Source organism: Verruconis gallopava (genome assembly GCF_000836295.1).
Source record: "Verruconis gallopava strain CBS 43764 unplaced genomic scaffold supercont1.2, whole genome shotgun sequence".
In the NCBI taxonomy this organism is placed as follows: domain Eukaryota; kingdom Fungi; phylum Ascomycota; class Dothideomycetes; order Venturiales; family Sympoventuriaceae; genus Verruconis; species Verruconis gallopava.
In genome coordinates, this window is record NW_015622138.1 from 568,668 (window position 1) to 582,798 (window position 14,131).

Genomic DNA, 14,131 nt, shown 5'->3' on the forward strand with positions numbered 1-14,131 from the left:
ATGATGACCAAAGTAAAGAAAGGAGGGAGATGTCGATGAAAAGCAGTTGAGGAAAGGGAGAATTTTATCCCTTTCGTATTAAAATTTCACCAAAAAAAGATCTGAGAAGCTCGACGAGCTTTAACTACTGGTATACGCAATGAGCACGCGACTCTAGACCATCTGAACTGCTCGTGACGAACGTTGCTAGACTATCCTTCCAGCAAGATGTCTGTGGTATGAAGAGGCGAACTCATTCCCAAACTTGCCTGCACGAAACGTTGAGCCGTTTTCCGCTCATATATCCGTTCCATTTTTCGTACGCTTTCTTTTCCTCCAGCGTCGCCCCTGGAGTTCCTTTCGGCCATTGACTCAAGAAATCAGGACACGTTCCTGATATTGTCCTTGCCATGGCATGCCATGCCCATCTAGTCTCTTTATCGAGATGGATGCAATCCCCACTTCGCACACGAATAGCAACTGTCCGAGGTCTATTCTCTCCCTCGCCATCATCCTCACCCCGAGCAACAATGAATATGCCATCACAACCAAGGCTGAAACTTGCAAGAGCTGTATGGCACTCCTCGCTCACGTCTCTGTGAACCGGCATGTAGTCCTTACCTGAATACAGAAGCACGACTCCCGATTCAGGGCGAATGTGAGGAAAGAGCCCATTGACCAAGCCTGCAAGGTCAGGGGGGAATGTTGACGGTCCACCCCGCGTATAGGTACGAGTGGGCCAGTCATATTGATCCCCGATTGTAAGCCAGCGAAGCTTGCTGGTGAGGAACTGGGCCATGTTCAAGCTTTTCGCACTTTCTGGGGTCTTCGGTACCAGATTGGCTCCTGTACTTGAATTTTGCGGATATGTGAAGAATGACTTGAATTCGGTCGGCCGCTGGGTCGATCTCGGCCCTGGGTAGGGTATGTTGTAATCAGGCATCAAATTGTTTTTGTGCCGTTCGTTGGCCAGCTCGTTATGCAGTATTTGTGATGTAAAATGCTGTTGGATTTCTGGTGGCAGAAGTCCTGGCAAAATCTGTAGTCCTTGAGCACAACTATCAGTCAATGACGTATTGGCAAGCCGTCTTTCTCTTACCCGGAAAGTCATTATGTTCATATATAGTGACATCTTCGAGGCCTTCCATGGCCTCAGAAGTACCAACCCGAGCTTGAATATATTGCGAACAAACAGTCTCAAGCCTTTTGGCAGAGAGACTGCCAACGATCTTTAGGTCATTTTTTTGTTTCAAGGTTAATCCGCGTCTGAAGTCGACCACGTCCTCATCCAAATCTAGTGCAGCTTTCTTCACCGTGGAATAGTGCCAGTGAGCCTTCTGGATGAACATTGGCGGTATTGCATGTCTATCATGATGATGAGCATCCCCTGATTGTTCAACAAGAGCAACAGATGACGACGACGATGATGATGAGGCAGCTGAGACATCCATTGAGATCAAATTTTGGACCAACCGAACGTGTGGTACGTCTCTCAGGAATTTTCCATGTTTGAATCTTTGGAGCTGGATCATTCACAACAAGCATCCGCGTTGCCGAGAGGGATCGTGTGCTTTTTTTCATTGGTGTTTCCACACACGACAAAGGGTTCGACAAGATTTGGAGTGAACGTGCAGCTTCTATCACCGTGCGTATTTTACCTACTGAAATAACCAGCAATGGGAGACGGACTTTGAGAAAGACGCGTGCTGGAGGGCTTCATCTCGTCAAATTCTTCCTTTTCCGATCCTGCGACGCTCATGTCTCTCTGGTCCAAGGAGAAGACTTGCTATTCAATCGTGCCAAAAGATTCGTGTCTTGCATCTCATACTTTTGGCACGTCGTTTTGAGGCGCGCATTTCCCGCCCCAAAAAGGACAAGCCAAATGACGCTGTGCAATGGAGCCTCATTCAAATGAGTCTGGGTTGCACAACGAAATTGCGCTCGTACAGGCCATGTATCCGGATGAAACAAGTTATGATATAAAGAGCTCACGGCTAAACTTTAAGCACTTGAAGGGGGAGATAGAACTACGGCTTCCCGCTAGCTATCCATCGTTGTCTACGCCAGGCCTGATCTCAGCTACTGGCCCAAGCAAGTGTGACTTGAGAGCAGAGGTAAATCAAATCCTTGCCAGCCAGCAGGCCGGGGAGCCGTGCCTGGACGCCATCATCGCTGAATTTGTCGCTCTGATTGAGAAATTGGCGACAGAAGCACACACGACAGGAAGCCCGAGTTCAACAGCACGTGGTTCGGACCAGAGTAAGACCACCATCATCTGGCTTCACCATCTGCTCGCTACCAGCAAGAGGAAACAAGCGCTCTGGCCTCAAGTACTTGGCGCGTCAGAGATCAGCGGCATCACAAAGCCGGGATATCCAGGCGTCATGATATTTTCTGGTCCAAGCAATGACATCGACGAACATGTACACACTTTAAAGCAGCTGCGTTGGCAGGGCTTCCAAGTCCGGTGTGAGACAGAGGGCAGGTGGTCATTCAAGCACGGACGTGGTATCGTTGAAGTTGAATCTATGGCAGAAGTGGTCAACGACTTGGAGGAGGTCAGAGAACAGAGGAATATTTTTATGGAGGCCATGAAGATGCAATAACGTGTTATCAACCTATCAAACAAGATATACCTCGCGTTTTACCGCGGAAGCAGGGGCATGGCTCATGGTTGGTGGAGTACGCGACATCGGCATCGGGCCTTATCGTCGACTTAGCGGACTTGACAGCCGCATGGTCATAACTTATCCCAGACAGCCACCTTCGTCCCACCACTGCTAGACGCATCTTCTTACCCGTTGTTTTACGCTCTAAATCGCATGCAATAGCCTTCATCTCGATTTTCGAGATTTTCCCGTGTAGAATTGCATTCATCCGCACATCTATTCAGCCAAACGTGGAGCTTTCCCAACGCTTGGGTTGAAGAGCATGATATCTTGATTCGAGCTTTGCAGCTGCCCTGCTGCAATACGCGTCCACAATGCTGGAGGAACAATCTCATAGAACAAGGAGGAAGGTGGCCGTAGTGGCGGCAACATTGATCAGCCTGGCCTGTGGTACAAATGTACACGACCACGCGGCCTCTGCCATTACTACACCAACTAACAGAATCACAGTATGCATATTCAGCATGGGCCCCACAGTTCGCAGAGCGTATGCACCTGTCTTCGACGCAAAGCAACCTAATCGTAAGCGGTCATCACGTATACTGGCATCGTACTTCAACTGAGGAATATAGGGCTCCATGGGCAATATTGGCATGTACGCATCGGGAATACCACTGGGTTACATGGTTGACCACAAAGGCCCAAGACCTGGCGTCTTGCTTGGCAGCTTCGCACTGGGGGCAGGATTCTATCCCATCAAATTGGCATACGATGGTGGAGTTGGCTCGATGAGCGTCTTTATGCTCTGCTTTTTCTCCTTCTTGACCGGCTTCGGTAGCTGTTCGGCTTTCCAAGCCGCAATCAAGACAGGTACGTTCTGATGTGGCTGCATTTGCGATTCTCACTCATAATTCGTAGCCGCTTTGAACTGGCCGTTACATCGAGGTACTGCTACAGCCTTCCCGCTGGCCGCGTTTGGCCTTAGCGCGGTTTTCTTCACCACAGTTTCACATATATTCCTCGGAGATGACGTGGGTGAATATCTATTGCTTCTCGCCATTGGCACCGTTGTTCTTACCTTCACCTCCTTCTTCTTTGTCACTGTTCCCCACGCCGAACAATATCGAGCTTTGGCTCATTCCGAGCCTCGAATACGGCGAGATTCGAATCCGTTGCAAAAGCAACCGGTGTGGAAGGTTGGGAAAGGATCGCGACTTCATGAAGAACCAGGTCAGTCTATCCAACTTTCTTCTTTTTTCTTCCTGTCAAATCACCAAAGATCAGCTGCCAACAAGCAGTATCAGACCAAGATGAGGAAGATCGACATTCCTCACGCGCTCAGGAGCCTTCTAGCAGCGAATCTGCTTCTCTGCTCTCAGATGGCTCCTCGATCCCTGGAGACATTCAAGATTCGAAACCTCTGGATGATTCAGGAATCACTCACTCACATAGAGCAGATGTATCGGGTTTTATGCTTCTCAGAAAGGTTGAGTTTTACTCCTTATGGGTCATGCTCGGCGTACTCACCGGCATCGGGTTGATGACGATCAACAACATTGGCAACAACGTTCAGGCGTTGTGGTACAATGACCCAGATGCCGACACGACGTTTATCATGAAGAGGCAGCTGATGCATGTCTCTATAATATCTGTCTTTTCCTTCCTTGGCAGATTGCTGAGCGGTATTGGCTCTGACGTTCTGGTCAAGCGCCTGCACATGTCGCGCTTCTGGTGCTTAGTTTGTAGCAGCTGCGTCTTTACGCTTGCGCAGGTCGCTGGGCTCAATATCTCTGATCCGCACTACCTCTGGGTGCTTAGCAGTCTCACTGGCCTCGCGTACGGTGCGCTCTTTGGTGTCTACCCTGCCTTGGTGGCCGACACCTTCGGTGTGACGGGCTTGTCTGTCAACTGGGGATTTATGACACTTGCCCCTGTGGTGATGGGGAACATCTTCAATCTTGCGTATGGTGCGATTTACGACCGACATTCTGTACCGCATGATCAAGGGCACTTGGTCTGTGAACAAGGGCTGGAGTGCTACAAAGCGGCGTATCTCTTCACTTTCTTCAGCAGCCTTGTTGGCATTGTATGTACATTGTGGTGTATTTGGTACGAAGATTTTGTAAGGGCGAAACGGGAGCAGGAAGCTCTCGGCGAGCATCATGCGTAGCGAGCAGGTAGATCACGGTAGAAAGCATAGCATTGTGAAGTATTTCTTCTTACTGGCGTCACAAGGAAGCGGGAGAAGGGATAGAGGGACGAACATACACTTCCAGGATCTATCGCACAAACGATTCTGCGTTCTTGCGACGAGAAACTTGAAGCAAAACACTAGAAGACCCCTCCCTATCGGGCAGACCCGGCTAGAATGTCACGATTTCCTGGGCCGTACAAATGGTGTAGACCACTGATTGTCGCCCCGGCCAGGATTGGCGTCTGCCGGCTTTATGGATCCACTCGATGTGCCCACGCGACTTGTGTACATGGCGTCATCGCTGTCCGCCGGGGGCGTGGGGCCAAGGCAGAAGAGAGAGGGCGCAGTCTTGAACTCTCAAGTTGCTTGAGAAACTTACCTGCTCTTGTTCATTCACAAGAAATCCCCCAAAAGGACATTGATCTCAACTCCCATTATCAGACAATACTGAAATAATTTCCTGGTCTGTCGAAGGGTCTTACGACACGAAGCCGTACAACATGCCTACCGTCATGGTCAGCTTGCAACCTTGTCTCCGATGAATTATGTTCATTCTGATCTGAAGCCAGATCACGTTAAAGGAGGGTGCTTCCGCTAGTGATCTTGAAAAGTGCAGTGGCCTCTGATTTTCAAGAGCCGTAAGTCCGCTGACTGAGGACTTCAGAGCCAAACAGACTGCTCTTGATCAAGGAGGCAAGATCACGCATGAATCCAAGTTGATCAAAAGCATTACGTAGGTCCTCACCATCAGCTGGAATGAGCGTATGTTAAAAGACCGTTTCAGTGTAGAATTTCCCCCAGACGCAGTTCATACGCTGCAGAGCAACGACGCCTATACGGTCGAGGCCGACCAGGAGGTAAAGGCATCGTAGGAGATGTCGCTGATGGCAGCCAACGTCTCTGGGTAACAGATAACCATCATGGTCAACCTGAGCAAGTTCATAGCATAAGTTAACGGAACATGGTCGCTTGCATCATCGGTGACAAGCATGGGCGGACAAAGTACCAAGTAGACAGCCTCTAGCCAATGAGCAATTTTGGAAAGAATTGATCAAACAATTTTCCCAGTTAACCAAGCGAAAATGAAACTTGAAATCAATAAGGGAAATACCCTTGTAGCTCTCGAATCATGATGATGCCAGAGAGAGTAGTTCTAAGTGGACGCTCCCACAGCCGCAAGTGCTGATCTCGCGTGCACATGCCACCTCAGACGATCTTCCTAGATCGCCCATCCAAGCTGCGTTCGACATCACTACGTTTTGAGCAATATGCCGGCAAGACATGGCATTCACAAGGCCAGTGATCAGAGTATCGCTGCGCCCTCATAAATTGCGACCGCAAACACAGCGGCTTCCTACCTTTGCGCGGCGACTCCTTCATAAAGAGCCAGTCACTGACGATGTCATTGCTGAACTTGCGTCACGGCCATTGCATCCCTTGACTTTGGCTGATCTGGTCAAGTCAGTAGTCTAGAATGATGGTTTTGATCCCTCCTGACATTGCAGCAGACATGGAAGACCTCCGCTGTCAACGCGACAGCTGCTAGACTCGGCCAACTTCACCGTCTCTATACTCCCCTCCCGGCTAGCACACCGGATACAGTCTCTCCGAAACCTACCGTTCATTGTCGTGGCAAACCCTCAGATCTCGAAAATCCATGGAAACTATTTGCATTCTTTGTCGACTCTCCTCCCGTGGGTTGAGAAGGACATACGAACGTTGGAAGACGAGATCAAGTTCACTGAGGTCCTGGCGGATCTCGTTCAGACGCACAACAACACCATTTCTATTCTAGCAAGAGGTTTTCTAGAAGCTAGAAAATACATCAGCGCAAAAGAAGTCACACGCTTTCTGGATGAACATCTGCGGGCAAGAATAGGCACGAGACTGATCGCGGAACAACACATAGCTTTGCATTTCTCAAGCCAGCCACACATGAAGTTGAACCCACACGATGCGAAGCAGTCGCCGCCAGAGGCGCCGGACCCAAGCTTCATTGGAGTAATAGACACGGAACTATGCCCTGCGCACATCATACGTCACTGTGAGCAAGCCGTAGGTGACATTTGTGAATTCAAGTATGGCACCCGACCGCAGATCGAGATCAACGGCGAACCTAATTACACTTTCGCGCATATTCCGATGCACATGGAATATATTTTGACAGAACTGCTTAAAAACTCGTTTCGGGCGACGATCGAAAATGGGAACGAGAGAGTTCCGATCGAAGTCACCATTGCCCCGCTGCCAGAAGACCCAGACGTTACCGGGCGCAAAAAACACATCTCACATCTTGACCAGGGAAATCTTGACCTTGCGTCTACGGGCGCACCTGAATCCCATCTCGAAGAGATCGCGGCTGCCGAGCACATCAGACCCCTAAAGAAGACAACGCCCGGCGTTACAATCCGGATTCGCGATCGTGGTGGTGGTATTTCACCAGAGAATTATGCCCACATATGGGATTATAGCTTTACTACGTTCAGCGAGGACAAGATACAGTCGAAACTACACGGTGATTCTGAAGGACAGCATGGTAACATGGATGCACTTAATGCCATCACGACGGGTGCCGGAGGAGGGAGCAGTTTAGCTGGCTTGGGCTATGGATTGCCACTTGGCAGAGCGTATGCCGAATACTTTGGGGGTGGCATCGCGATTCAAAGTCTGTATGGATGGGGGACGGATGTTTATCTTAGCCTAAGAGGTGTTGGCAAGCTTGAGTAACGCATAACAAGGGCATGCATCATCTCCTATTTGCCGTGAAGCGTCGGTCGCTTCAGTTTGCTAGGTCTAGGCTTTTGGTCCCCGACCTCCGGTAGGAAGCAATCGAGCCTCTACTAAGACATCAGGAACAAGGCATCCTTTTGTAACCACGTGTAATAGCTATGGTTAGAGAACTAGGAGCAGCAATACTTACACCGCGAGCTTCTCCGAGCTTTGTCCTAATCAATCAAGCACAGATGGGTACTTTGCAAGTGTGCGGTTGAGCGAACACAATGAGATGATCGCCATCACGCTTTCTCTTTGTAATTCTTGCAGTCCCAACCTTAGACTTCAAGAATTCGCCTACGGTTTTCTCGAAGAAAGAAAAAGTGGAAATCTGAATGGTCTAGCGATAAAGGCGGCGTCAGGATTGCAGTTCCGATGGCAAAACAGCCGTCTGGCCAATATGTCGGGATTGCACAGAGCCCATTCTGCCGGGTCACCAATGCTTTGGAACGGTGTCACCAGGCTTCTGCTGCTCGAGAATATTGAAGTGTCTGCGTACCTTTCTCCGGTTCTCCGACGTCCACAACCTCCTAGCTGTGGGAGCGTATTCCAAACCTTTGGTTCATTGTCTCCAAAAAGCTTCATGCTGGAGCTCGAAAGGAATTTGTGAACGTGGGCGTTGCACAATAAGGGGGTTTGTTGCCGGCAAGCTGCATGGACGGAACCTTATGCGCAGAAATCATCCTAGAATCTTTGTCCAGGCCTACGTAATGATTGAAGAAACAAAATGTCGGTGAGAGCAAGAAGTGTTCGTTCGGCTACCGTACACATTCCAAACGTAAGAGAATACAAGAGCTTGGAGGGGCTATGTCTCGACGGTAGGAAAGACATCCGGGCTCATAAATCGTAATCTCTGATTGAGCAACGACAGAGAACAATTGAGTTTTTGGCTCGTTGGTCCGTACTTGAGAAACACGTTATAAAGTCGAATCTCCGTGAATAAAGCATGCGAGCAAGAAAGACGATGAAAGGATACTGAGTACCATTTCTGTTTTAGGTTCTTTGACCTTGAACGTCGAAAGTTGAAAAAATGCATATGCGGATCGACATATACATTGCGCCATGTGAGACTCTTGAGGGCGGACTAGACAGACTTGCGAGGCTTGTGAAAGAGTTAAGAAACCTTTTCGCAAGAGTTACGTCTAGCAGATTAACCGTTCTGATAAGCCGAAACGAGCTCATGTCGTCATTTAAAAGGCGACAATTGACGATCGTTTCACGATGACTCCTTTCCCATTACACCTTAAGCATGCTTCGCGCCCCGTCCTACAGTACGATTAGAGCCAACTAAGAGCCAGTGGAAGGACCTTACCCTGGGCCGGAAGGGTGCGAAACGCACTCTGGACAGATCGAGATGACTGTACCGGAGATGATAATGTCATCGGAGCTTGGGGAGACACAAGGGATAGGCATATCGCAGATGAGATAGGGGTGATAGACTGGATGTTGAATAAGAATGTTTGCAAACGACCTTGACACCTTTGCAAATTTGATACGAACATTGACTCCACTGCCGGGAAGAAGTTTGTTCAGGCTCAAAATTTCTGCATGACCGTTGAGAACTTGGACGCAGCTTTTATATGCTCGTGAAGTACCACTAGCAGGACACAAGTGCCACTGCTGTTGGTCGAGTTTGCCTGCCTTCGCCGAAGCACAACATTGGGAGACAACCTTTGCCCTTGGGTAGCGGATGAAGTACGGGCATGCGACGTTCACCATGCGCCATGACGGACGCACATGATGAACGATATACATACATCTTGTCGTGGGACAGCGGTGCCACGCGCCGAAGACAGCACCCGGAATCTCGCCACAAATTTGCTATGAAGATCCCTGAAAGGCTCTAGATTAAAAAAATGCTGTCTTCACGTTCTTTTGCTACAAGGCACTTATGTCTTCTTTTTGCCTTTCCACCGGAATACCACGATGTCATCATAAAACGGTTGGAAAGTGTGACTGACTGGAGCAAAGGTTCCTAGTGATGATTATGGAGGCGCAAACGCAGTCTTTGAGGGACATTCGGAGAAAATTCTGAATTAGCACAACCGCATTAGCCAAACAAAGGTGGTCCAGTTAGCATTTGATGCCCAGTAGCATTGGTGCAGACATGGCGTGACATCTAAGCTCCAAGAGAGCGTGACGGCGCCGTAAACAAGGTTACATTTAATTGGTGGAGATGTAACCTGCGTTGCACGTATACGATGCATTTCACGGCACGTTCATCTTTTTAAAAAGAGACGGGCTACCTCGGGAAGTTGAGAAGTAACACGATCTTAACGCGTGCTGATATAGTCTGAGTTAGTTATTCGGCCCGCGAAACCGTTCCAACACGACGTATGTTGTAAACAACGTCTGACAGACCCTAGAAGCGAACCTGTGGTCATATTTTGAGATATGGTAACCTGTGGACTTGTCTATTTCTACTGGCTGGAATGGAGCGTTTTTCAACCCAAGGGCATGGACAAGGGTTCGATGGATGCTCGCATACTTCGATGTCGCATTGATAGCCTGCATGAACTCTCTTGCTAGCGTTGTTTCTATAAATGACAGGGATTCAACAAGTCCGATGCTGCAGCTAATGTTGTTTAGATCGTGACGAGATGATGTCCAAGGAAAACGAAGTTGAGGGAGTACAAACAGCATCATTAGGCCACGCTACTTTCCTATCACCCGATTTTCAACACATCCTTCCGGAAGTTGCGAGGCATGAAGCTGATATGTATGGGCGTGATTTTCCAATCACTTGAATAGACTAAGAAGGATCTTCACCGCCGTTCTCGATCAAGCAATCAAGCTGAATGTGCAAATCGGTCAGGACACAGATAAAATCAAGGATATCGTGGTGACGCTTTTCAAGGTCAGACCATACAGAGGTGTCTTAAAGGCACTAGAATAGCCTGGTGTGATTACTTGGTTTGCCACAAAGCCAGAGCACTATTGTTGTTCACACCGTGAACCTCTGATGTCGATTGTTACCGGAAAATTCGGAGTCATCCTTTGTCTACAGAATATCCCTTGCATGATAAAGCCGAAAGCCTAACACCGTGCAATGAGGATCTGCAAGCTGCTGAATTTACTCCGTTCCACGCTCAATACGAACCATAAAAATGTCATCCCCGAGGGAGCCCGTCATCTGTTTGACTACGGTGACGTTAAGATAGCTTTGTACGCCACAGTCTGACTATTGTCAGAGACTCTTTAATCACGACATTGAAACCCTCCGAAGTTAGTGTAACTCCGAAAAGATAGGAGGGCGCGTAATAAATAACGCCTTTTCATATGATTCACCATCTCATCATCCTTCAAATTGCAGTCGAAATGTTCATCGAACTTAGGGCTGAAGCCAAACCTTGATGTGTGCGTTTTAAATTCATAGGAACATCAAATGATCAATGTTTTCCCGCGTAATGGCTGTCCTTTAACGCCTTTCATCGAGATGGAGATGATGCTGAAGTCTGCCACGCTTGTTCCCGTGATAATCCGTTTCTCCTGTTGACAAACCGTATGTAAGGTGCCTATGATCAAGGGACCACATCATGATATGTCGCTTTAAGCGCAGATTGTGACCAAAAAGAAGGGCAGCACTCACGTGAATCCTTGTGCTGTGGTGTTTTAGGCGTATGGTGTGCAAGGTAAAGGTCTAGCTCTTATGAGTCGTCTGTTTTCACATGTCCGCAGAGCAACAATCAGGCGATCTTCGGGCATCATTACCTCTAAAGAACATGCAGGGACGTGATGAGAATGGGATACGTAAGCCAATGGCTGCATTGATGTTTGCAAGACGGAATCATGAGAACGTTGGGTTGCTTGCAGAACCCCTACGTCAGCGAACAAAGTGTTGACCAACCAGCATCACGGATCGTGTGGAGATCCAGCCTAGCAATAAGCTTTCATAGATCCAACAGAGAACTAGAAGAACCACTTACTACCCCGCAAGGTTGGACGTCGGTTCCTTAGCAGAAGCAATAAATAAGAAAGAAACAAGCACGATTCGCTGTCTACTTTCGTGAGAGGATAAACGTGATACGCAACATGGTCTTCTCTCAGTGCGCACGCTCAGGATCCCCAGATCAATTGAAAGCTGACCTCGAACGAACAGGAACACACACGTAACCTTCACCAACAGCGCCGGAGATGACGTTGTAGGCGTTGTCAAGGGCTATTCTGTGAGCTTGACCACCACCGAGGGATTTTTTTTAAATAAAAAGATGCGCATTGGCTCATCCGGTTCATGTTAGGACGGCAAATACAGCATTCAAGTTCGCTCGGAGCTCGGGAGCCACGAGACTATGCAGGTCGATGATAGCAAAGTGAAAGAGCTTAAGGTCTCCGATCCGACCCCGTGTCCGGTAGCTGGTAAGAAGTAGGCCACGACAGGGCAGCGGCACATTCACGAGGGACGGTAGAAACCTCTGGACGCCTTGTTGTGAAAGAATGGCTAGCCGACGTGATAAGAGGCAGCGGAGGATGACATGAAAGATGAGAGAAATCACATGGTGTTCTCCAGTACATTCTTCTATTGAGACAAATCAATCAGCTGCAGCCGTTGCTTCGAAAAGTTAAGCCGTGCATGAGAATCTCAGAGCTTGCTCTGTCCCTCCTCGGGTATCTTTACGACGACTTTGCCCCAAGTGTCGCGGGCGCCAAGCGCCTTCAACGCTGCTGGAACAGACTCCAGTCCCACATATTCCTTGTCGGTGTAGCACGTCCCCTTGAATTTGCCGCTCTCCATCAGCTCGTACAGGCCCTTCCACACCTCCGGGATCGTCTCCCTCTCGTAGACGTTGTAAGCACCCCAATGAAGCCCCACCAAGCTGATGTTCTTGAGCAAGAATCGATTCGCGGGCACCTTCTCGATTTCGCCGGCGGCGAAGCCGATGACAAGGATTCGGCCGTTCCATGCCGTGCATTTTGTGGACGGCACGATCATGCCAACAGGGTCGTATACGATGTCGACGCCGCGCCCGTTCGGGGTGATCTTCTTGACCTCCTCGGGCCAGTTCTTGTTCGTGTAGTCTACCCCGTAGTCCGCGCCAAAGGAGCGCGCAACGTCCAGTTTGTGTTTTGTGCCCGCCGTTGCAATGACGGTTGCGCCAAAGGCTTTGGCGATCTGCACGGCGGCAAGACCGACACCGCCGGCCGCGGCGTGAACGAGGACCCAGTCACCTATGAGGTTCGTCAGCCTCGCATATCCCTCTGATGAGGAGTCGCTGATTCCTTACCCTTTTTGACGCCCGCTCTGGTCACCAGCCCTGCGTAGCTTGTGGGTGCCGTAACGAACAGGCCGGCCGCATCAAAGAAGCTCCATCCCTTCGGTATTGGTCTCAGACTCCACTCCGTAGCACATATCTTCGTGGCATAACCGCCCGCACCGGAGCCAAACACGCCATCGCCAACCTTGAATGCTGGTTTCTTGCCGTTCGACAAGCGATCTGGGGCCTTCAACACCACGCCAGAGAACTCGGCGCCGGCTATCCAGGGAAACGGCGGCTGGTGCTGGTATTTGCCCCTGATCTGGAGTAGGTCGAAAAAATTCGTTGCGCTTGCTCTTATGCCGATCAGGTACTCGTCTTCCTTGGGGACTGGGTCAGGTAAGTCAATGACCTTGAGCTCTTCAGGGCCCTGTGCTCCGAGATGATGGTCAGCGACGGCCTTGCTATGCACGCTTATTGCCAATTGCGTGAAGCGAAATTAAGGGACTGAGTCCACGAACTTTGACGTATTCCGAAACCTGTATGCCACGCATGATGAAGGACTACCCAAATGAACAGCTACTCGCAAAAACTGGCAGAAGAGAGTTCTAGGCGCGTCCTAGGAAGGGAACTGGAAGAATCACCGAACAGTACGATACACGGAGAAAGAGGCAGGAAGAAAAGGGTCAATTCAAAATATGTCCATGGTCTGGATCCATATCGACAAGAATGTTCCTTGGGACGCACGGCTTGCCGGCCCTGTGCAGATTCGAATGGCAGGCGAGCCGAGGTGCGTTCTGCGGGGAGCTCAAAGATCGCCTCCAGGCACTGGTAACTCCGCTAACCGCCGTGACCGGACGCCTCGTTGCCTGAATAATCGGGTACCACGGGTATTGCGTCTCCGGCGTCTGACTGTCCTCGATCATCGTCTCGTCTACGATGACAGAGGTAAACAGTCTTGTAAACGCTTCCTCTCTTCTCCTTCTCCTTTTCATCATTCTGACCTTGGCCATAGCCTCGCCAATCTTCATTGGTGCGCCTTTAGTCTGGACCATTGACTTCCCAATGTCAAGACAGCTGTCGCGGCCGTTTTCCCCCATTGAATTAATGCCCTTGCCATTGCTGACAAAGCCAATGCTTTCATTGACGGGATTGCTGCTGGATTGGACGAACAAGTCTGGACGGTGACATGCTATTAGACGGGTAGTTTTTCGACAATAGTGTTTGGTTCAAGCACAGCAAAATAGCATACGAGACTTGCAAGCCGAGTCGTACCTTAGAAAAACCTCTGTACGAGTCATGATGCGAGAAGGGAGGATTATCGCAGAGGCGGCTGTTGTCCCAGAAAGAAGCGGGAGAACGCATGATGTGAAGCTGGAGCGGCA

General features: G+C 49.6%; 7 protein-coding genes across 7 annotated transcripts; 4 read left to right on the plus strand and 3 right to left on the minus strand.

The window, feature by feature from the left end:
• Positions 1 to 46: 46 nt before the first annotated feature.
• Positions 47 to 1,601, minus strand: PV09_00698 (uncharacterized protein). The gene is made up of 2 exons (XM_016353476.1): positions 1,079 to 1,601; positions 47 to 1,026 (listed from the first exon to the last, which is right to left on the minus strand). Exons 1-2 carry the CDS (start codon positions 1,509 to 1,511, stop codon positions 233 to 235), a joined length of 1,227 nt encoding a protein of 408 aa, XP_016218629.1. The 5' UTR covers positions 1,512 to 1,601; the 3' UTR covers positions 47 to 232.
• Positions 1,602 to 1,874: 273 nt separating this feature from the next.
• Positions 1,875 to 2,585, plus strand: PV09_00699 (uncharacterized protein; the record flags this gene model as incomplete). Its single annotated transcript, XM_016353477.1, has 1 exon — positions 1,875 to 2,585. The coding sequence occupies one exon, from the start codon at positions 1,875 to 1,877 to the stop codon at positions 2,583 to 2,585; it is 711 nt and encodes a 236-aa protein (XP_016218630.1).
• Positions 2,586 to 2,962: 377 nt separating this feature from the next.
• PV09_00700 (uncharacterized protein) lies at positions 2,963 to 4,758 on the plus strand (the record flags this gene model as incomplete). The annotated part of the gene is made up of 5 exons (XM_016353478.1): positions 2,963 to 3,046; positions 3,099 to 3,170; positions 3,221 to 3,458; positions 3,507 to 3,818; positions 3,893 to 4,758. 5 exons carry the CDS (start codon positions 2,963 to 2,965, stop codon positions 4,756 to 4,758), a joined length of 1,572 nt encoding a protein of 523 aa, XP_016218631.1.
• Positions 4,759 to 5,981: 1,223 nt separating this feature from the next.
• On the plus strand, positions 5,982 to 9,054 carry PV09_00701 (uncharacterized protein). The gene is made up of 2 exons (XM_016353479.1): positions 5,982 to 6,242; positions 6,291 to 9,054. Exons 1-2 carry the CDS (start codon positions 6,064 to 6,066, stop codon positions 7,507 to 7,509), a joined length of 1,398 nt encoding a protein of 465 aa, XP_016218632.1. The 5' UTR covers positions 5,982 to 6,063; the 3' UTR covers positions 7,510 to 9,054.
• A 2,391-nt stretch (positions 9,055 to 11,445) lies between these two features.
• On the plus strand, positions 11,446 to 12,112 carry PV09_00702 (uncharacterized protein). Its single transcript, XM_016353480.1, has 3 exons — positions 11,446 to 11,600; positions 11,654 to 11,720; positions 11,793 to 12,112. The coding sequence occupies exons 1-3, from the start codon at positions 11,587 to 11,589 to the stop codon at positions 11,919 to 11,921; spliced, it is 210 nt and encodes a 69-aa protein (XP_016218633.1). The 5' UTR covers positions 11,446 to 11,586; the 3' UTR covers positions 11,922 to 12,112.
• A 21-nt stretch (positions 12,113 to 12,133) lies between these two features.
• Positions 12,134 to 13,300, minus strand: PV09_00703 (uncharacterized protein; the record flags this gene model as incomplete). Its single annotated transcript, XM_016353481.1, has 3 exons — positions 12,134 to 12,720; positions 12,777 to 13,176; positions 13,268 to 13,300. 3 exons carry the CDS (start codon positions 13,298 to 13,300, stop codon positions 12,134 to 12,136), a joined length of 1,020 nt encoding a protein of 339 aa, XP_016218634.1.
• Positions 13,301 to 13,432: 132 nt separating this feature from the next.
• On the minus strand, positions 13,433 to 14,047 carry PV09_00704 (uncharacterized protein; the record flags this gene model as incomplete). Its single annotated transcript, XM_016353482.1, has 2 exons — positions 13,433 to 13,923; positions 13,999 to 14,047. The coding sequence occupies 2 exons, from the start codon at positions 14,045 to 14,047 to the stop codon at positions 13,433 to 13,435; spliced, it is 540 nt and encodes a 179-aa protein (XP_016218635.1).
• Positions 14,048 to 14,131: the final 84 nt, after the last annotated feature.